General features: G+C 38.1%; 2 protein-coding genes across 3 annotated transcripts in view; one reads left to right on the top strand and one right to left on the bottom strand.

The window, feature by feature from the left end:
- The window catches only part of LOC106059563 (neuronal calcium sensor 2-like), a 128,664-nt gene that overhangs the window by 91,149 nt on the left and 13,959 nt on the right, over positions 1 to 23,556 (bottom strand). The gene's annotated exons all lie outside the window — the stretch shown is intronic.
- LOC106059562 (syntaxin-11-like) lies at positions 14,591 to 17,217 on the top strand. The gene is made up of 2 exons (XM_013217209.2): positions 14,591 to 14,817; positions 15,359 to 17,217. The coding sequence occupies exon 2, from the start codon at positions 15,365 to 15,367 to the stop codon at positions 16,262 to 16,264; it is 900 nt and encodes a 299-aa protein (XP_013072663.2). The 5' UTR covers positions 14,591 to 14,817; positions 15,359 to 15,364; the 3' UTR covers positions 16,265 to 17,217.

Here is a 23,556-nt window from a genome sequence, read left to right as displayed (position 1 = left end):
ACCCTCGTTAATCGTAGGCCACAAAAACAGATGAACATCATCTGTCCTATAGACCACAAGGTCTAAAAGGGGAACTAGTTAGGTCAGGTTCACATCTAACTTTACATTCACTTTCACCTATCCTTTGATCTGCGGGACCGTTGGGGCACTACTCAAGATCTGTTAACCTTCTTTCTGCATTCTTATCTCTCATTTGTCTTTGATATAATTTCATTTGCATGTTCTTTCTGAAAATATTGAAGCCTGCATGAATGGACCTTTTCGGGGGCCGATTTTGAGTTTGTGTTTCCACACAAACGGTCTTTTGTTACCTTGTTTTTTTTTACTTCAGAAAGTTAACTTGCTTCTAGATTGTCTAGCCTTGATCGAGGGTTTAAAACGTGATACAAACAACACGGAATCTCATTATAACATATTTTCACTATAGAGTCAATGAGTCCAAACAAAACTTCCCTATTGTCAACTAAAAAAAGAGCTGTAACAATGTCTCAATGAGTTTCAGTTGATCTCCATATCAAGTCTCTTTATTTCCGCTAGTTCGTTGCCCATTTGTTTTTATATAAGTTTCAAGTCATAGAATGATGTGGGGGAAAAAACGCTAGTCTGCCTATCCCGTCTCGAGCTGAGATGTGTTTGTTGAGCGCCTAAAAGCAGCCCGAAAACCTTCTTGCAATAACAACACACATATGTCTACAAGAGAGATTAGACCAGGGTGCACTAAACATGCTTATAGTATGAACGTTGCGCTATACAGAAGTCATTTATAAAGCAGAAAGAGCTCAGAAAATGTCATTAGTCAGAGCTAATAAGTTTACACAAATGATATATATACCTTTTAAATAACAGCTCTAACTCATTTATACACCGGATGCACCAAACAGCTAGCTATATATAGTGTTTAGGCCATGTATGAAAATGTCCAATAGTTTTAGCTTACAAGTATAACATCTATATTTATATACATTTATAGGGAGTCAAACACCTATTAATTCTTTCCGTGATCCTGCAATAAAAATGTATGCTCCTACTGCTTTAGGTAGCAATACATTATACTTGGCCTCGTCGTCTTCTAAAAAATTGTTTGTCTGTGGCTATTGTGGAAGTTCTTGGTACTGGCCGCGGGCCGCTCTTGTAAATTATTGACTGCAGAAACGAAAATTGCATTACATTTCCCATGAACATCTATGTCACAAACAGTTTATTTACCAGCCATGTTCCTCATCACAAGAACGAGTCACGTGATAAATTATCGTCTGCATGCAGCCATCTCTAACTCTAGCCCTAAAATAGTTCTCTTCAATCCCTACAACAAAACATCGTGGCCTGTAGCAGCGTCCAGTCTTTTTTCTGAACAGCTGAATGTGGCCGTAATTTTTCTTTATGACCCTTCGGCCATTCGTCTAGTGATTATGTTGGACATTTAGTGTCGCGTTCGGTCAATGAATGGAAAGTTAACGGTCAGTAAAAAAGGACAGGCAGACTAAACAAGACCAAAAAAAAACTGATATCCACACATATACGAGGACATTTTTTTCGGGGCGAAAAAGGTTATAGTACCATCTAAACGGCCTTGAAGTAAAGGTCACTGGAAGGAATGACTAGAATGGTCAGAGACATTTGCTGTCCATTATCCCGGGCGATAGTGCAAGATGATGTCCAACTCATGAAACGAGAATATTGGTTAATTAAAGCGAGTGTAGGCTAGGAAGTTTCTACAAGATATTAATTTAGGTGGGGGGAGGGGGATAGATGTTATACAACAGAAACAGGACCTACACTATAGATACAATGATGTCAGCTAAAACATTTGAATTATGAAATACAGAGCATACACACACAGACACAAAGTATAAATTCGATGTCCATAATTTGTGTTGCTGTAATAATTTCCAAAAGTTGTTTCCATTTTGTAAATAAAATTATTCTTGTAATAACTAATCTATTATCTGGGTAATGTTTTACTGCTAATGTCTATATATTTATCTAATGCTGCGCTGCCGTGTGGCAAAACGAAATGACAGGTGGTCTATTATATAAATTCAGCTCATAGAATTGGTCAATGTTATTTCAATTTTTAAAACGCCAAATCAGTTTTAACATTATTGAAACATAAGAGAACAATAATTTTAAGTCCTCCAACTAATACTGATATGGAATTTAACCCGTGAAAGACATTTCTGGCATTGTTTTAAAATATTAAACGGAAGATTTGACAAGGTCTTTCAGGTTTCCATCAACTTCTCGCGCATCACCGTGTTAGCAAACGAGATGATTTCGAGGTGGTCTCTCTTGTTAATACTTCTCTTGGATCCAACTCTGACAAACACCAAGGCCACACGCGTGAAATCAATAACTTAAGGGATCAATTATTTAGAGGACATTTAATTTCCTAGATGAGTCTGTGTCTGTAGTCATTTAGGTGTGTGTCTGTGTGTGCATTTGTCTTTTTTTGGGGGGTGGGGGTGGGGGAATGAAGGGGGTTGCCAGTATTTAAATGTGAGATTACAGAGTCTTCACTTCGGCACATCACACAAAACTATTTACAGTGACCTTAACTAAATCTGTTGAATCTAACGGGTAAAGAGCAACTTGTTGAATCTAAAGGGTAAAGAGCAACTTGTTGAATCTAAAGGGTAAAGAGCAACTTGTTGAATCTAAAGGGTAAAGAGCAACTTGTTGAATCTAACGGGTAAAGAGCAACTTGTTGAATCTAACGGGTAAAGAGCAACTTGTTGAGTCTAACGGGTAAAGAGCAACTTGTTGAGTCTAACGTGCAAAGAGCAACTTGTTGAGTCTAACGGGTAAAGAGCAACTTGTTGAGTCTAACGGGTAAAGAGCAACTTGTTGAGTCTAAGGGGTAAAGAGCAACTTGTTGAGTCTAACGGGTAAAGAGCAACTTGTTGAATCTAACGGGTAAAGAGCAACTTGTTGAATCTAACAGACAGGGCAATCTCTTGAGCTTAACTGCTAGAAATCAACCTGTTGAAAAGGTAGAGAACAACCTGTTGAAAAGGTAGAGAACAACCTGTTGAAAAGGTAGAGAACAACCTGTTGAAAAGGTAGAGAACAGCCTGTTAAATGTAACTGACACAGAACCACCTTAAAATATAGCTGTTATTTATTCCAATTGAATGGCGTCAACATTGCACAGAGGAATTAACTACTGATACATTGGCAATATGCTGCTATATGACTTGTGAACTAAAAGTCAGATTACGTGACTGCACAGTCAATGGTGTCACAGTTGTGTGTCGGCCAATTAGTAACCAAATAATAAAATGTTCTATGATAAGGTTTATAAAAAATGTATCACTGCACTGAGTCACGTGAGAAGTTACTCTAGCAGCTTTAATGAGATCTGAAGCAAGACAATAATAGAAACTATTCACGAGACATCGGTAACCAGTAGACTCACGACACCAGGGACGGACTTAGAGATAGGCAAACTAGGCAGCTACCTAAGGCCTCCAATTGGGCAGGGGCCTCGCACAAGACTATGATATAATCTGTTTAGAAAAGAAACGATGAAACTTGTTCTCAATGTTACTATTGGAGTATACAAGGTTTTTAGAAGACTGCATACTTTTAGTTGTTTTTTTCTGTTGTTTTTTTTTTTATTTCATTTGGGATAACTCATTTTGCCTAGGACCTCCAAGTATGTAAGGCCGTAAATCAAAGATGTTGAAGCATAGTTTAGAAATCTGTTTGTGAGCTTTAGGGTTTAGAAGTCTGATTGAAATCTCTATCAATTAAAAAAAAACTAAAAATCAATGAAAACAAAATGAAGAACTTAAAACAATGTTTGACCTTGCATTCTTTAAAAATAAACTCATATTCTATTTATACATCTTTCCATCATTCCAATAAAAAACAGGAAGAAAAAAAAATGTGTTTCAAATTACATCTATTACCAACTTGAAGTGTTTTTTTTTTTAAATCTACGATTTTGAAAACTTTTTTTCTAGAAGACGTCCTCTAAACAACAGGTGAAAGGAGAAATAGAATCTCACTGTTTTTGTATTGTCTGACTTTAATAGGTGAAAGTTCAAAGGGCAAGCGTTACACGTATACTGAGAAACAAAAGGTGAAGCCTCTGACTAAGATCTAAATATAGATTGTGATGTAATTTGATGGCAAGATTACATGAGCGTTAAGACATGTGACATTGCTGGGTTGTTCCTCTTCCGAGGCTCGAAGATCTTTGTCTTTTCTCAAGCGGGGTGGAGAGTTAAAAAAAAAAAGACCCGTAACCATTGCAATAGGCTAGTGTATAGATCCAAGTCTGTCAGGGAACACTTCTCTGCGCTATTCTTGATGATAGATCTACGATAATGCTGGAAACTTCTACCCGCCATCTCTCTGGACTTGATCCTATTCTACATTTACTGTGGCTTGGCATTTGATGCGGATGTTGTAATGCCAAGTTACATTTCTTCTCTTAGAACCTTTTAATATCTAAATGTGATGTGTGTGTGTGTGGATTGATTGTCATCAAAGTGTTTCTTTCTATATGGGATACATATTCTTGTTTTTCCTTCCCGGATAAGACAACTTAATTTTTTTTTTTCAGAATATCTTATGTTAAGTCCTGATTGTAAGTTCCATGTGGGGAATTGAGATACTTGGAGTCATCAGTTTAGCCGGTGTACAGAATAAAGAAGTATTGACACGCTTTGTATTTCAGAGAGTATTTTTAGGCATTTTTCAGGAACGCGGAAATGCATTTTCAAATTCTTACTCCTGATAAACAAAGTTTTAAAATTTATTTTTAGTTGGCAACAGTGACTTTTTACTATAGCGTCCTTGACATTGTTTAATTCGTCTCTTGTTACAAAATCTATCAAATCTTCCTCGTTACATGTTCTTAAGTTTTTTTTTAAGTTTCATTACATCGCCCCCACACTGCTCCATATCGCCAATATCGAGGTCTTTAATTGCTTAAAGAATGCCAATCAAAATGAAAACAAAGAAGGAGCACTCAATTTGATTGTGATCGCCTTGATTTGATAATGTCCCTTTGTTTCGTTTTAAAGACTTGTCAGGGCATTGTTCAAGAACTTTGAAATTAACATTTCCATTCAGTCAGATGGGTTTGTGGTTCTTAAAGACATTGCCGTTGTGACACACCAGTCTTCAAGTCTTAAAGTTACTTCAATCTGAGAAGAAGATGTAGACCATAGAATCAGGTCAGTCTGCAGACCATGATGTGGGCATAAACTTACGACAGTTGAAAGCCGTGTGGTCAGATTACTGTCTGTACCATGAAGTCGGACCTACTCCTGGTATTGGTCATATCGTCAGGTCAGTCTGTGGGCAGAAGAGTATTTATTTATATGCTGTCAATTTATTGATTCCTCCTCTGGACGAGATCAGAGTTTACACTGACGCGTACCCGGATGTTTACACTTCCAGGGTGAAATGTCCTGAGATGTCCTGAGATGTCCTGAGATATTTGCACCTCGTGACGTGATAACGAACATTTCTCTCCGGACGTAAGGGTCATTTTGTTCATCTCTGCTACCTCGCTCACTCTACAAACTGTCACTGCGCCAACTGGGGTTAGTTATTCGGCTCTACCACTGGGGTTATGTATTTGGTGCTACAGCTGGGGTCATCTATTTATTGTTACAGCTGGGGTCATGTATTTATTGCTACAGCTGGGGTCATGTATTTATTGTTACAGCTGGGGTTATATATTTGGTGCTACAGCTGGGGTCATGTATTTATTGCTACAGCTGGGGTCATGTATTTATTGTTACAGCAGGGGTCATGTATTTGTTGCTACAGCTGTGTCATGTATTTGTTGCTACAGCTGGAGTTAGGTTTTTGTTGCTATGACTTGGGTTTCGTACTCCTTGCTACAACTGGGGTCTTTCATTTTGATGCTACAACTTTGGCTAGATTTTGTTTTGCTACACCAAGAGTGTCATTAAGTGTTGCAAATGGGATCACTTATTCGATGCTACAACGGTAGTCTGTTCTTTGACACTATAACTGGAGGGTTGAGAGTCACTGTTGTTCTGTAATAACAGGATTAAGTCAATTGGCTCCACAAGAGGTTTTACATGTGATATTATAAGGATACCAAGAATGGGAATGAATGACCGAAATACTACACACTTTACTAGAACTTGAGACTGCGGTAACAGACTAACTCCATCCATACACAAGTCAAGAGTGGATTTATGTATATATGATCGCTTCAGATGAAGCATTTGGTGGTAACTTTTAAAATATATTATCACAGCTGTGTTTTAGAAAAAAACAATAGCCATGTCATCACAAATGTAACTAATGTGTCTACATAATGACAATCCTTTGCAACGAGTTTTATTAATATTCTAATTAGCCAGGGTAAAAAAAGGTCATTGAGGGTGTCACTTGAGTGGCATAACTTTTATGTACTTTTATTTTCTCCCAACTAGTGTTAGGTACCCATTAGAGCTTGGTGGACTCATATGCAACCTAAAGATCCCGAAATTAAAAACCCCAGTCTTGACCAGTATTCGAACTCAGAACCTCAAGTTTCGGAAGCCAAGCGCTTTATCACTCAGCCACCGCGCCTCGTAATCCTATGTCGCAAACATTGGATGAACAACACCACAAATTGTTTTCGTTAAATGTAAATTATCTCCCCTATTTATTGATTTCATTTATTGATTATTGATTTCATGTAAAACCAATTTATCCTTAGACGTAAGATAAAGTCAATACATTCACAACGTAATTGAGGGTTTTACTGGATGATCAAATGGTATTGGCTTGATATTGATCAACACAGCGACATTTAATTTTGCTAGTATACTATTGAAATGACCAACACAATTGAAAAGCGAATGGAGAAAGATGAACAGAATCTTGACATAATTGTTCATGGATATTCGGACAATATAGTTTCACAACAAAAGAAAATATAGTACATTTTTTTGTTAGTTTCAATTGACAATTAATATTGTGTATATTGGGAATGTTCTAATCTATTTTTAGTTTTCAGCTTCTAAAACAAAAGTAGGAATAGGAAATATTCTGATCTATTTTTAGTTTTCAGCTTCTAAAACAAAAGTAGGAATAGGAAATATTCTGATCTATTTTTAGTTTTAAGCTTCTAAAACAAAAGTGAGAAAAGATTTCAATCAATGTCCTCTCCCATCAATTTTCTGCACTGCAGAATGCAACTTTGAATTGAGAAAGGGAGAAGGAAGAAAGAGAGAGAGAAAGAGAGAGAGAGAGGGAGAGAGAGAGAGAAGAAGCTTGGGAAATAAAAGTGTAGAGTTTTTTTCCTTGCGAAAATGGGTCGTTAGTTGCTTCCCTTAGGCCATAGAGGAAATATCAGATGTTCTGAAGACGTCGGCTCACCCTGAGAGTCCAGTCATTCCAGGCAGCAGGCGATAATAACTCACTTGGTGATGATCAATAGATTAATATGCAGACACACTTTAAATACGTGGACACGGGACAAACATTTGGGCAAGACCGACGGCAAGAAATGGTTCTCTGGATAGATCCTTCACCAGAGATATTCATTGGGAACCCTTTTAAGAGGGGACTGGTCATAGAAGATTTTTTCACGTTTTTTTTATTTACCATGCACATAGCGAAAAACTTAGTGTTACCTACTTCCGACCTATGTTTAATGATCAGTCGTCACAGGTCTGCAAGGCTCAGATTCACAAAACATTTCTCTATTTTTAGCATGTATAATAAATTAACAATGTAGCAGTTTCTAAAAGTACACATTGATCTCATTAGAAATTGTATAAGTTGTAGATTTAGCAAGGTAATTTAAATCGTTAATTGGTAAAAGTTATTATGCCATGCACACCACCATCCAAGCTAGTGCAGAAGGTGCGCACTGTTAGAGACTAGACTGAGACGGTGCGCACTGTTAGAGACTAGACTGAGACGGTGCGCACTGTTAGAGACTAGACTGAGAAGGTGTGCACTGTTAGAGACTAGACTGAGAAGGTGCGCACTGTTAGAGACTAGACTGAGAAGGTGCGCACTGTTAGAGACCAGACTGAGAAGGTGCGCACTGTTAGAGACTAGACTGAGAAGGTGCGCACTGTTAGAGACTAGACTGAGAAGGTGCGCACTGTTAGAGACTACACTGAGAAGGTGCGCACTGTTAGAGACTAGACTGAGACGGTGCGCACTGTTAGAGACTAGACTGAGAAGGTGCGCACTGTTAGAGACTAGACTGAGACGGTGCGCACTGTTAGAGACTAGACTGAGACGGGTGTTTACATTAGAGAAAAACAAGTCTAGAACTTAGGAAGAGGCTGTGCTTAAAACACACATCGCTATTGGGTGTTTGTTATGTCCTGTGTATATTATTATTATTGACCAGTGAGTTGGCTCCCTTAAATTATAACACTGTGATAAAAAGTGTGTTTCAGAATTGAAAATATTATTAGCAATAGAAAGGCCATGGCCGCTCTATACTTTGTAGCAATAGAAAGACCATGGCCGCTCTATACTTTGATGCAATAGAAAGACCATGGCCGCTCTATACTTTGATGCAATAGAAAGGCCATGGCCGCTCTATACTTTGTAACAATAGAAAGACCATGGCCGCTCTATACTTTGATGCAATAGAAAGACCATGGCCTCTCTATACTTTGTAACAATAGAAAGACCATGGCCGCTCTATACTTTGTAGCAATAAAAATGTCATGGCCACTCTATTAACTCTTTGAGTCTGTTGCAATAGAAAGACTAAACTTTCAATAGGCACAGATGAACGTGAACAAAAAAACGGACATACGATGATGTAAGAATCACTTTGAAATAAATTTGTTTTTACATTAAGTATTACGTCATTATCTCATTTCATGACGTCGAATGTCAAAATGCAGGGCTCCTAAAGAAGTGAAGCTCCCCCCGGGTCTCTAGCTACACCACTGAGCTCAGCTGAAGCTTACAACTCACATGCAGACAAGATCAGAGAAAGTATGCGCCTTCTTTACTTTATTAGTGATGAAAAAAACAAACTTACAATTTTAGGTTAACTGTTACACACACAGACACACAAATAAAGATACATACATATGCACAGACATGTACTGCACACACACACACACGGAAACACAAATCTACACAAACTGAAGTCGTGACAAAACTGACGTCTGATACACTCTAGATACTTCATCCTATGGAACTCTCCCACGAGTAGGGTAATATGAACCTATAATTGAATATTATTTTAATTTCCAAAACCTAAAATTTATTTGACATGGTTTTGTCGCTATCTGAAGATGTGAAAGAAACAAACAATACCACAATATAGGATTTACATCGAAAGATTAAACTATCGAAAGATTAAAAAGCGAGAGATGAGATACTGATAGATAAGTTCTTGAAAAACAAGTATGGGCGGTTATAGATTTAATAATTTTATTTTCTGTTTAGTGCAGGTAATAAACAAAATAAAATACTAATAGAAAAAAAGATATTTTTTTGTTTTTAATTAAAAAGGAAAAAAAAAAACTCTTAAGAAACCATTTCTCCTTTCACCAACAAGACCACTTGTCACCAGTTACACAAATATTTCATCGGTTACAAAAACATTTCAGAAGTTACAAAAACAATTCTTCGGTAACGCAAACATTTCATCAGTTATACAAACATGTCACCAGTTACACACATATGTCACCAGTTACACAAACGTGTCACCAGTTTCACAAACATTTCCCCAGTTACACTAACAATTTACCAATTACACAAACATATCACCACTTACACAAGGATGTCACCAGTTACATAAACATTCTGTAAAAGATGTCATTTATTTCCCTTTTGTATTTCATTCTGATATAAAGACTAGCGTGTTACATCTTGATTTCAAATATGAATATGATTGAATGTTTATCAACTGCTACTCTACACTGGACATATTTGTATTTCTTCAGGTTGTTTAACTAATGTAATAAAAGCATTACTGTAATACAATTACCCTTCGGGAATATAAAGTTTATCAACAAGATTCAATTTTTTAAAAGAAAAAAAAAGAAATTCCTTGTAATGTACTGAAAATTTTTCTAATGCTGTATCAGGTCTGAGGCAGTATCGCCCTATAGTCTGTAACAAGTAGCCGACCTTTGAGCTATGTTCAGCTAAGGCCACAAAGATGTTTGCAGTGTTCAGTCGCCATCTTAGCTTCGAATTTCGATTTATCTCCAAGCGAATCTCTTTTTTTTTTTTTTCAAGTTTTGTTCTTTTTAACTTTGATGTGAGTCAGTGGTCACTTTGATGTCAGTGGTACATTTGATGTCAGTCAGTGGTACTTAGATGTCAGTGATACTCTGATTCAGTGGTACTTTGATGTCAGTCAATTTTACTTTGGTACTTTCATTTCAGTCAGTGGTACTTTGATGTCAACGATTGATACATTTAGACGAGCTACTGACTTTTCCGAAGGTATCGGCCTATCCTTTTACTTGGGTAGCTTCTGTAGCGAATATTTTTAACGTCAGCTCAGATTTTAAAGCCAAATACTTTCACACCTTAGTTCTGCCGCCATAGGTATATACTTTTTTTCCTCATTGTATCCCTGATGACCTGGTCTTGTAATGCGGAGACAAATCTTCTCTTATCTTACTTCATGACGTACTTCTTACTTCAGTTGTTTCCCTTTGTTCTTCACATCTTCTGGCAACAAGGAACATTGTTCTTCGATTCTCAGAATGGCATGTTGTCACGTAAACGCATTTGACACTGACTGACACCAAAAGCACATGACACTAGCGATTGAAAGAAAACAGTGGCGTGTCACTTGTCTAGACACTGCTAATGACACATCTGCTACATGGCGACGTTGATTGAATCTAGATCTGATCCTAATGAGGTCAACACACGAGATCGATAGCTTATCGAACTGTTCCATGTGTCCATGTTTTCACACGTTTGAAAAACTCGAATAGTTGAAACTCGTTCTCGGAATATGGTAGTTACAGAGTTGCAGCGCCTGACCACTAAAAATAGATTTCAGCTAAACTATTGTAATAGTCTGAAAACTGAAGTATAGAACTTGTGGGTTAATGTGATGCCCGGTCACGTGGGTTAATGTGATGCCCGGTCACGTGGGTTAATGTGATGCCCGGTCACGTGGGTTATGTGATGCCCGGTCACGTGGGTTATGTGGCTGAGTGACTTCGATCCAACTAATGTGACTTGAGTTCGAATCCGATCTAGCTTTAGACGACTTTTTTTTTTACCATTACTTTTACCTAGCCCTTAGTCTGTTGGACCGTTGGGGCACCATGCAAGATTTGTAGACCGTCTTTCTCCATTCCTCTCTGTCTTTTGCCATAGTTAGGACCTCTTTCAATGACAAGCCCATCCATTCGTTTATGCTGTATTCCAATCGCTTTCTCCGTCTGACTCTTCTTTTTTTTTTCCTGGTATTGTTCCCTGAAGGAAGGTCTTTGCGAGCCCCGAACATCTTGTAATATGGCCCTAGATTTTTAGCTTGCGTTTTTTACGATAGTTAGCAGTTCATCATGGGATCCAACGGTTGCAGTAACCCTGTCTCTAATGTCTTAGTTTGTGATACGGTCTTTAAATGTCTTTAGACGACTAGGAACTTTTAATTCGTGCTTTGGCTCAAGCTGAGCTTTGTTTGCTGAGCGCCCAAAAGCAGCATAGAAACATTCTCTCAGATAGCCCCTCCCCCCCCCCCCCCCAAATACACACAAACATGCTCATTAAGTGATTGGACCATAGCGCACTGAAGCATGGACATGCAGCATAGAATAACCAAAATAATAATATTAATAATAATATTCAAGTAGATGTTGACCTCAACTACAACAAAAAACCGAAACCAACAACGGGGAGCATTACATCATAAATATATGGTCGCAGTGTCAGGGATGTGGTTTAGGATATAGAAGCCTCCTTTCTCCTCCCTAGAACGCCTTGTGATAGATAAGGGCCGGGCGAAAAGCTTGCTGAACATTCATGGCTATACAATACATACAAAATCCAGTCATACAGCTTGAAACTAAAGAGCCATTTCTTTAGCTTATCAATAGAAAGGTTAAGATAAAAAATGATTGGATTGGGGTGGAAGGGGGGTTTACCTACTCAAAAACTAACGTCGCTGTGTCGCCCTAATTCGGTGTCAGAATCGTGTTTTTTTTTCTTGTTATCAAACCCTCTTCGGTCAAGCTGTGTGTCTGTGTGTGTGTGTGTGTGCGTCGCTTGGTTGGGAGTGCATATAACTGACTTAGATTACTAGTAGGATACAAGTGCAAGGTGCATATAACTGACTTAGATTACTAGTAGGATACAAGTGCAAGGTGCATGTAACTGACTTAGATTACTAGTAGGATACAAGTGCACGGTGCATGTAACTGACTTAGATTACTAGTAGGATACAAGTGCACGGTGCATGTCTCATCGATTACTTCTAATCTGTTGTCTGGTTTTGGAGACAATCGTGTGAGGACTCTGTCAAATAATTGCTGTCACATATACAGATCGATGAGCTGCAAATATTGGTGGCAACTAGGGAGTTGGGGGGGGGGGGGACATACACATTCGTAAACAGACATAAGAGATTGTCAAAGGGGAAACAAATCAGAAAAATACAAGAGGGGGGAAAAAGTAGGGGCATTGACTAGATAGTTAAACAGAGACAGATAGATAGATAGATAGATAGATAGATAGATAGATAGATAGATAGATAGATAGATAGATAGATAGATAGATAGATAGATAGATAGATAGATAGATAGATAGATAGATAGATAGATAGATAGATAGATAGATAGAATAGATTATTCACTTCTGTGAGAGTGCATGCCTAATAGAATGTCTGGCAATTATTGAGTACCTCGGGATCAGCCTTTTTGTAGACTAAAAACAGGTCCACACCTTGGCTTGGTTGTGAGGTTTCTGATCAAAGGTATCATTGGAATTAACACTATCATTTACTGTTCATAACAAACGAGCGAATTATAAAATATATGATCAAACCAAAGCAGGAGAAGTTAACTCTCATCATCCATGAACTCGTCTGTTAAACATCATCAGAAGTGGACTGGATGCATAATAGATTTCTATCCCAAGGTGTTTTATTATTAGTATTATTATTATTGATGTTGGTTAACGAGATATCGTCGGACTAGTGTGGCCAACCCAATCTTACATCCTCAAGTGCCAGTCCTAACTTCAAAGAAATCCCCAAAGGGGGTATCAGATTAGAACACATCTCATGACGAAGTGGGAAATAGCGAGACTACCATAGCTACTACTCCAGGGACTCCAAGCCTTCAGACGATCTTATCTCAATACCACTGGTGTGACGTTTAGATCCTAGACTAATCTGTCGATAGGAAGGGGTGGGGGGGACTGACCATAGCCATAATACTTAACTATTACAGCCAATGGGCCAACATCCTAGTCCTTAAAAAGCGAAACATTAAGTGATTATCTGGTGTTTTCTTTATTGGGGACACGAGCTCTAAAGCCTATCCAAAGGAATTATTTATAGCCCAAAGCATTTTTGTATCTGCACACCGAAATGTTAATCGAGTCCACTTAGCACAACCACACACTCTTTTCTAACTTTATAATTTCAGCTTAAAGAGGAGCTCTTCATTTCATCGAGTCCACTTAGCAAAACTACACACTCTTTTCTAACTTCATAATTTCAGCTTAAAGAGGAGCTCTTCATTTCATCGAGTCCACTTGGCACAACATCACACTCTTTTCTAACTTTATAGTTTCAGCTTAAAGAAGAGCTCTTCATTTCATCGAGTCCACTTAGCAAAACTACACACTCTTTTCTAACTTCATAATTTCAGCTTAAAGAAGAGCTCTTCATTTCATCGAGTCCACTTGGCACAACTACACACTCTTTTCTAACTTCATAATTTCAGCTTATAGAAGAGCTCTTCATTTCCAAACAAATTACGTTTTTGTGTGTGTGCGTGGAGATCAACGTTAATTTAAATAATAACAGTACAAATAAAAAGTATTCACACTCACACCCCACACACACACATACACGCACACACACACACACACACACATACATATATGTAGTTCGGCCATCGAGGTTCGATAATGACCGCTTTCCTCATCAAAAGCGATGAGGGCCTTGCACCTCCAAACCATTAATACCGAAACAAATGTTTATTTCTTGTTAGGTTAATACCAAGTTGTTACTTCAATGAAACAACCTGGTCTACAAATAGGAGAAGATGGTGGCCATACAGAAAAACAGTTTTAACAGTATTTCCATGGAAATGTCACAATTCTTCTAGAAGACCATTGCAGATGTCAAACAGTTTTACTGCAAGGGAAATAAAAGAATTGCTCTCAGAATGTGAAGTATCTAGACATTTCCTGATTATCCTGGCACCATTTTCTACTTCTATCTCCGCTTCTATTATTGGTCTCTCTTCTTTGTATTCTTCACGCCTATATCATTTCTTCATTTCTTATTGTCCTATTGTAACCGCACTCATTGTAAACACAGATTACAAACACACAGCACGTTTTGGTTTTCTGCCTAGGAATTATATTTCTTCATCATAAATGGGAATTCCATCGGGAAAAACATTTTGCTAAAAAAGGAAACTCGCTGATGACTTATTCAAATACTAATCTATCTTTTATGACCACTATTTTATGATCTAAAAATACAAAGATGAAAGATCTGTGATAATGCATATGATGACTGTGTTACTATAAAAAGATAAACATTACAAAGAGATGTGTGCTTGGAAAGAATAGTAAGTATCGTATTGTGATTCACCTGAAACAGACTGACCTGTCAGTACCCCCCTAAGAGTTGACAGTCGCTAGCAGGTAAGCGTGGTTTTCATATATAGGCCTACTTTCGACAGCATATATATGTTAAATTATGTAAACACACAAATTCATAGATCTAGATACTACTTCTACTATACAGAGTATCTTACTACCTTATGATAGGCAAAATATTTTATTTGTATTCGCCTAAGCTAATGGTATCCTGAGCTTTGAATGTTATTACGGCGCATACAAATAATATTAGATTATTCCATTGTTTATCGAACAATGGAGACAAAAAGCATTAAATTAATATAGCTTTATTGTACAAGGCTATAGAGAGTTGATAGATAGATAGCTATAGTTGTGCCTTAGTTCGTGTATAGTAGTCTAAATGTGTTATCGCTTTAGTGATAATAGTTGTACTTGTCCCTTCTGTTTGATTTCATATCATTTGTTGAGCAAGATGTCTTTGTGCTGGTGATTCTGACATAAGTCATTCAGTGTAACTAAAAGTGTACAAGTGCACGCTGTTTACATTCATTGTACACTACAGAAAAAGAAAAGTGTAAAGTTCATTCTTTGTTTCTTTTTCTAGTTAAAGATGCCGATGAAGGATAGACTGAACGAACTGCATCAGAATATGAAGCTATTGGAAACAGAGGCCAAACCTGTTATGTGGACCAAGAGAAAAAAAATGGACACAGGTCAGACAATGCATGCGTACCTACAGGACGCTAACCAGATAGAATCGGAACTGACTAAGATGAAAGCCGACGTGGCCGAACTGAATAAACTCCAACAAGACATGGTCAACTGTCCATTTCAGGACAGGGCACGCGTTACCAGATACGAGTCCCTGGGAGAGCGGGTGCGGCTCGACTCCACGAAGATAGGCGCCTCTTTAAAACAGCTGGAACAACAATATCAGCTCCCGCATCTATCAGACGATGGCGTATTCAAGCGTGTCAGGACGCAACAAATGAACCGCCTGACTGCGGAACTCAATATCATCAGCAACGACTTCTTCAGAATCCAAGCAGAATACCTGGACAAAATGAAGTCACGTTTGCGTCGTCAGCTGATCGCAAAGGGAGAAACGGTCGATGAGTCCAAGCTAGACTCAATCACTGACCAGAACAGCTATTCAGTGTTTACTGAGAACTACATCATTGACGTCCACAATGCGGAGAAAACACTCAGAGATCTAGAAGATCGCCAAAAGGACATTCTGGCACTTGAGAAAAGTATTTCAGATGTGAACCAGCTATTTCAAGAGATGAACCTGCTGGTCACAACTCAGGGAGAGACTTTGGACACGATTGAGCTTGCTATCGAAGAAACTGACCAATGTCTTCAAAGAGGAGCGGAACATTTAGGCGAGGCGGTACAGAGTAAGAGGAAATTCTTCAGAAAGAAATGTTGTTGCATTGCCCTTGGGGTTACACTTGGGGTAGTTATTTTTCTGATCATCGTCATAACTTTGATTCAACAAAACGTTTGAAAGACATGTACCTTAAAAAAATAACTGCTCCAGCTCTGGGTTCAGCTTTCTGAATAGCCCAGGTGTGTAAGTTGGTGGGTATATGGATTGTTCATCAACTTATATAGATCAGGAATTAAGCTCAGAATTCAACAATTGTTATGGGCCGTTCATATTTTTCTTATAACATTCGCTGCTTGGAGATAGAGGAATGTGCTTCTCTAAGTTGACTCGCCAGAATGCAGTCAACAGACTGTAATGTCAGATTAACAGAACACACATTTACCAAAAACACAGTGATAACACGCAAGAACACGCACAAACACACATAAATACAACACACACATGCAGCATGGATAATTTAAACACACCACGAGCACACCACGCAAGGTATGTTATTTGCTAAGATGGTTGCATTAGGTATAGCCATAGTTCCAGGAGTGGCACCACTTTGTGTTGTGCGTGTGATTTGGGCACGAGTTTGTTTGAGACGTAAAGAATCCGTGGCACCCAGCTCCATGGGGCCCTTGATGTGCATAGTGTTTATTGAACAGGTAAATGTGACGATGTGACGAGGGAAAATGCCCAAGAGAGGTCTTCGGGTGTTTTAAGTTGGACAGTAAGCTTTCAATTTGTTTTCGAAATTCCTGATTGATGTCTTAAGATGTGTGTCGTCTAAAATCCATTCTCATCTTATATTAACACGGATATTTAAAGACAAAATGAAATTTTGTTCTGTTGGGACTCTTTTTTTATGATCGTCTGCAACTTATGAGAAATCTGAATTAGACCCAAGAACGTTGTTAAAAAAAAAAACCCAGCAACTTTAATTTGGAAAAGACACGTCTAATTACGAGGATATTTTTTCCTCATTCTCGGTATAAGAAATGTTATACATGCATTTGGATTGTTTTGAATGCTATATACAACATCTAAACACTTGTGAATGTTGTAAATACAACTTAAAAACAATGCTAAACTAACAATTTTGTTGTTTTTGTTTTTCAGTTGGTTTTTTTTTATCTTGGTCGTTATTGTGTCATGCCTGTGTTTTAGGCTAGTGTGTGTGTCCGTGTTTCTGTTATCTGTGAAGTGTTAATCATCAAGCAGTGCAAGTTATTTATCTTTGATACATAGCATGTCAACATGACGTCAAGGTACACTCCTACTTGCAGGTTGTCACACATCCATGCGCTGTTCCTCAAGGGACCGTTACATAAATGGCGAGTCCCCCACGGTTAGCTTGGTATAACGAAGGAAAATGGCGGAGGCTCCCGGTGTCCTCGGCCTTCGGTCATGTGCAGCCAAGCATGCGTCGGGGGCCAAAGGCATTGGAAACAGCAATGCTTTACATAGGCATTAACTCGGGTCTCTCTCAAACAGGTTTGAGGTTGGTTTGTTTTTTTACTGTTTGGCGTCCAAACAGAGTTTTTCAAACTTAGAGCTCGAAGAGTCTTCGGCTCAGCTCTTAAGATGATCAAACGGTTTGACATTCACCATCATAACACACTTTAGAAGACATTCAGCTAAGTTACTGTCAAACTGTTCCATCAAACTAGACACTCAGAATAGACACTACACAAAGAGAATCAACATAAACTCTAAACATACAAAAAATCAACATAAACCAATCACATAAAAGAGAATCAACATAGACTTGAGACTCACAACATAGACTCCCAACATAGGGAATCAACATACACTCTCAACATAGAGATTCGGCATAAAGAATTGAGCAAGAAATACACAACCAACAAAGAAAACCAACACAGACAATCAACAAAGACATCAACAAAGACATCAACACAGACAATCATCATTGATTATTAACATAGACAACATAGAATAAATCAATCTGATTCGGAAAATAGTAGAAACATCACGGTCTTGTGATAACCAACATAGTTACATACAGACACTCAATATCCGGTACTTTAGTACGTACGCAGTTTTTTTAAAAACTTAAGAGTGCAGTTTATTTGATAACAATCAGATGTTGATCTGTTTTCTTTTCTTTAATTATTCATCTTTTGAATAAAATAATGATATAGTTGAATAAAGAGGTGCGTGGCTGAGTGGTAAAGCGTTTGGATTCCGAATCGGGTGGTCCCGGGTTCAAATTATGGTGAAGGTGAAGATTGTGATTTTTAATTTTGAGATGTTTAGCGCTCCTATAAGTCCATCCAGCTCTAATGGGTACTTGGCATTAGTTGGGGAAAATTAAAGTCGGTTGGTCGTTTTGCTGGCCACATGACACCCTCGTTAATCGTGGGCCACAGATACAAGTGACTTTTGCGTGGTCTGAAAGAGGAACATATTATTGAATACAACATACCATAAAAAAAGTAGTCACTTCACATCGTATTAAGCATTACTTAAGTCATTGGAAATACCAATTTCACCAACATAGCAGCAGAGTCAATATCATTGCGACAAATACAACATCAAATACAAAATCAATTACAACAACAACAACAACAACAAATGTTATGCACGTCAAGCTCTGGAAGTTGTTATGATGTAGACAGTCCAATTAGCCAACTTACAGTTCTACAAATATGACATATGACATGCATGACATTTGCACACAGCTCTAAAGATCCAGCATAAGTAGCAATGTTCGCTTTCCATTGTAGCAATGGTAGAAACATATAATATACTAGTATACCACAACAATTGAAAAAAAAACACTAGTTAGAAACATCATCCACTTTTTCAATGCAGGAATAAATCTTAGTTGGCAAGGATTCCCCAAACAAAAGAGCATCACTTCCTAAATACTTGACATTCGGTCCTCTTCTAGTTTAAAATTCTGTTGCCTAGGACGCTATCTGTTTATGTTGGATTAAAAAAACAAAGGGAAGCTATAAAGAAAATCTGCAGAGGATCTAGCCCTTTAATACTTCGTAAATTGTTTGCAGGGACTCGCCTGAATCGAGGGCACACTATAGAACGAGGTGTGGGGGGGGGGATACAATTGTGCAATCAACCAACTGGCTCTAGCAGTATCTAGGACATAAAACACGAGCGTGGCACGAGGGCAAAGAGTCTTGGGTCTGGTCAATAGGCCGCCATGCTGTTTCCGCGCGTATTATGGTGTTATGACAATGTTGACATGGCACTAATGACACAAAACATTGGCGCGTGTTTCTTGTCGGCTGCACTGATTCACTGATAAAGAAAGCGGTGGGTGGGCGTGAGGTGGGGGCATGGTTTTGAGTGATCGCTGGTGTTTAGAATTGTGATGTCCAACTCATCAAAGGCTAAAGACATTTTTTATGTCATCAGATGTTTCATCCTGATTCCATACATGTTTGATAACTCTACTTCACACTAATCAAAGACATCAAATTTATTCCATTGTGTGTGTTGCATTATTGAAAGTACAAACAAACCATTTATGTATTTCATATTAAAGATTTTTTTTTTGGTTAAATGTATTGTTTTTCCTCTTTTTTAAATTTAATTACAATTTAAGTTTTTTTTTTTAATTCCAATTAGCTCTCACTTTCCTCAATGTCAAAAATTATAATAATTTATTTTGACACTCTTTAACAATCCCATCATTACAAAGTGTTTTATATAAGATTAGAAGATAAGATAAGTGTCACACCTACAATTCCAGAAAGATCACTTCATTATGGATGGAAAAACTGTGTTCATTTACCAAGTTTAAACTCAGTGTTGCCTATGAGACTCAGGAGAACTAACAATTATATTGTATTTCTTTTATTACTAAGTACAAGTTATATTCCTTCTGTATATGCAGGGCCGGATTTAAGGCAAGGCAGACAAGGTTACGTCCACAAGAAAGAGAAATAGAGAAAAAAAAAATCCATATTTTGTCGGTCTGCAAGCTTACGGGCTTTTTCTGTTCGATATCCTTGCTCGCATTTTTACCAACAATACTTTCAATCTTACAGTTGGTAACAGTGTCATGGCGTCCGCTTACAGTGTGTTTGTATTCACGTAATAGACTTTGGATATACTACATTGCGCAAACTCTGTGATGTTTTTGTCTCCCTTGGCTACTTCAATGAATGCCAGTTTAAATGTTTTTTTTCTTTTAATTCGTAGTGAAAAAAATTGAAAAAAAAATCTGTTTAGTATTATTATAAAAAAAACAAAGAAAAAAAACTCAATCAATAGAATCAAAACACTACAATCTACGTCAAGTCAGAGTTTAAAAAAAATAAAATAATTTAGAGCACACATAAAAAAAAAAATTCAATTAATGGGATCTTTGGAGTTCAGTCCCTTGTTCGATCTGGCGGAACAAGAATGTGGCATGTGATTAGAGAGAAACAAAGTTATCGATGGACGACGATAACAGAATCAAGAGCACACTCGACATGCATTGTGTCAATAGCTGCGGTATCAAACCCTCGCCACATAACAGAGACCTTGCGGGTGTTATCGCAGAGAGCTGAGCAGTAAACATACTGTGTAAACAATCAAAGACTTTGATCATGTGCTGGACACAGATATTTTATCTGGGGAAAACAGATATTTTATTTTTCTTTTACCCTCATTAGACGGCTGGGCTGGGTTTCGACTAACAGTAGTCCAGATAGTGTATCCCAAACTACGACAGGTGGGACATGTTTGGCCCGTGGCGCGGTGCAGTCCGGCCATTCGAAAAAATTCTGCTCACAGTTTACAATGAAGCCGCAGGGGGCTGGATGTTTATGAGCTCCACGAATAGGTATTTGGTAAACGTAGATGACACTCTGGCTAAGCACTAATGACAAAGGATCAGATATGTAGTTATCAAATAGTGACAAACACAGGTCATGCTCCAACCTACAGGAAACGTTCTGATCCACAGGACATCCCAAAGGAGACATTAAAACGCACAGGACATCCCCAGGAGACATTATGATCCACAGGACATCCCCAAGGAGACATTAAAACTCACAGGACATACCCCAGTAGACATTATGATCCACAGGACATCCCAAAGGAGACATTAAAACTCACAGGACATACCCCAGTAGACATTATGATCCACAGGACATCCCCAAGGAGACATTAAAACGCACAGGACATCCCCCAGGAGACATTAAGATCCACAATACATCCCCAGGAGACATTAAGACTCACAGGACATACCCCAGGAGACATTATGATCCACAGGACATCCCCAAGGAGACATTAAAACTCACAGGACATACCCCAGGAGACATTAAGATCCACAATACATCCCCAGGAGACATTAAGACTCACAGGACATACCCCAGGAGACATTAAGACTCACAAGACATCTCCCAGGAGACATTAAAACCAACAGGACCTTTCGTTAAGAAATGTCCACCTTTATTTTGTGACCAAACTCTAGCTGTCTGTATTTTATTTTTTCATCTCCCCCCCCCCCCGCATCTCTTCCCCTCTCTCTTTATTTTTGTCTTAATTATGTTTTATCTCAGTTTTGCTTCCAATCCATTGAACAACAAACTCTTTCTTATCTCACAAGTTTCTTCTTTCCCTTTACCCTCTCTTTGTTTCTCTCTTTCTCTCTCTCTTTCTCCCTCTTTTTCTCACCGATTACATTTGATATTTGTGGTACAATGCCTTGAAGCCCATCTTGCCCCGTGGCTCCAATTAACACTGGTCTTGCTAAGTGTCTCTCGGCCTCAAACTGGGAGCCATCAATTATTGTTCGGTTACTTTTTTTTGTGTGTGTGTGTCTTTGCCTCCAGGACCATGATGAAATTCCTGACCATGACGTGCCTTCCAACTGGCTGTGTACAGGAACGGAGCTACGTTGATTTGATAGAACACACTTTAGTATCAACAAAATGTCTCTAAATGTTTGGAGTCAGGCGAAATGAAACTTGTAGAGGATGTACTATCATGTGTACTATCACGTGACTTGGTGATGCAAAAACAAAGAATATATTGGATGATTGGACTGTATCGTATTTTGGTGAAACGAAACAAAATATTTTTTTTATTATATTTTTAGAATAAATTGTACTTAAATAGTACAAGTAGACTGAAAGCAGTATTTATCCTATTGGTGTCTTATACACACAGATTTATAGACACACACACACATTTCTATAGACACACACAACAAACGCACACATTTCTATACACACAGACACACACATTTATGTATATTTGATGTATAATTGGTCAATCATTTAAATAAATAATTTATGTTATTAAATTTGTGTCTAATTAGAGCTTGTTTAAAAAAGTGAAGAATACACATATGGTAAAAATTATTAACCTCTCAAAAGAAATTTAAATAGATCCAGATCTATAGACACCAAACTAAAAATACATTTGGGAATTCCCCGTGAATGTCTTTTGTTGACTTGAATTGTTTTGAAACCTTGTCCCCCCCCCCTCCTCGAAGAAAAAGAAAATGAAAGACGCCAAAGAGAAGGAATGTCTGGAGTGTCACGCGAGGGCTACAGCTGATGAGATTTACATAATTCACCAAAAGTTGGAAAGGATAGAACGAAACAAAGCAGAGATAAAATCAAATCTCAAAAGAAAACTAACAACACGTCTATGAATATCTTCTTCAAATATTTTTATTAGCCCCCCCCCCATCCCCTAAAAGCTTACGTGTGTAAATGTATCTATACTCAAACTGATTAGTGTTAGGAAATGGAGACAAATTTAGAAATACATCATTGTCACATCTCTTATCAAGTGAAGGTACTTCCTACCCACATCTCTTGTACTGTGAAGGTACCTTCTACCCACATTTCCTGTCATGTGAAAGTACTTTCTACTTACATCTCCTTTCTTAAATTTGAAGGTACTTTCTGCCCACATCTCCTGTTGTCACATCTCTTATCAAGTGAAAGTACTTCCTACCCACATCTCTTGTCCTGTGAAGGTACCTTCTACCCACATTTCCTGTCATGTGAAAGTACTTTCTACTCACACCTCCTGTCCTGTGAGGGTACCTTCTACCCACATTTCCTGTCATGTGAAAGTACTTTCTACTTACACCTCCTGTTATGTGAAAGTACTTTCTACTTACATCTCCTTTCTTAAATTTGAAAGTACTTTCTACCCACATCTCATGTCATGTGAAAGTACTTTCTACTTACATCTCCTTTCTTAAATTTGAAAGTACTTTCTACTCACACCTCCTGTCATGTGAAAGTACTTTCTAGCCACATTTCCTGTCATGTGAAAGTACTTCCTACCCACATCTCCTGTCATGTGAAAGTACTTTCTACCCACATTTCCTGTCATGTGAAAGTACTTCCTACCCACATCTCTTGTCCTGTGAAGGTACCTTCTACCCACATTTCCTGTCAAGTGAAAGTGCTTTCTACTTACATCTC

This window comes from Biomphalaria glabrata, chromosome 5 (assembly GCF_947242115.1).
Source record: "Biomphalaria glabrata chromosome 5, xgBioGlab47.1, whole genome shotgun sequence".
NCBI classification, from domain to species: domain Eukaryota; kingdom Metazoa; phylum Mollusca; class Gastropoda; family Planorbidae; genus Biomphalaria; species Biomphalaria glabrata.
This window is presented reverse-complemented; position numbering and strand designations above follow the sequence as displayed.

What these genes read in the sequence shown, in the direction of transcription:
- LOC106059562 (XM_013217209.2), top strand. Translation starts at nt 15,365, where the DNA reads ATGCCGATGAAGGATAGACTGAACGAACTGCATCAGAATATGAAGCTA.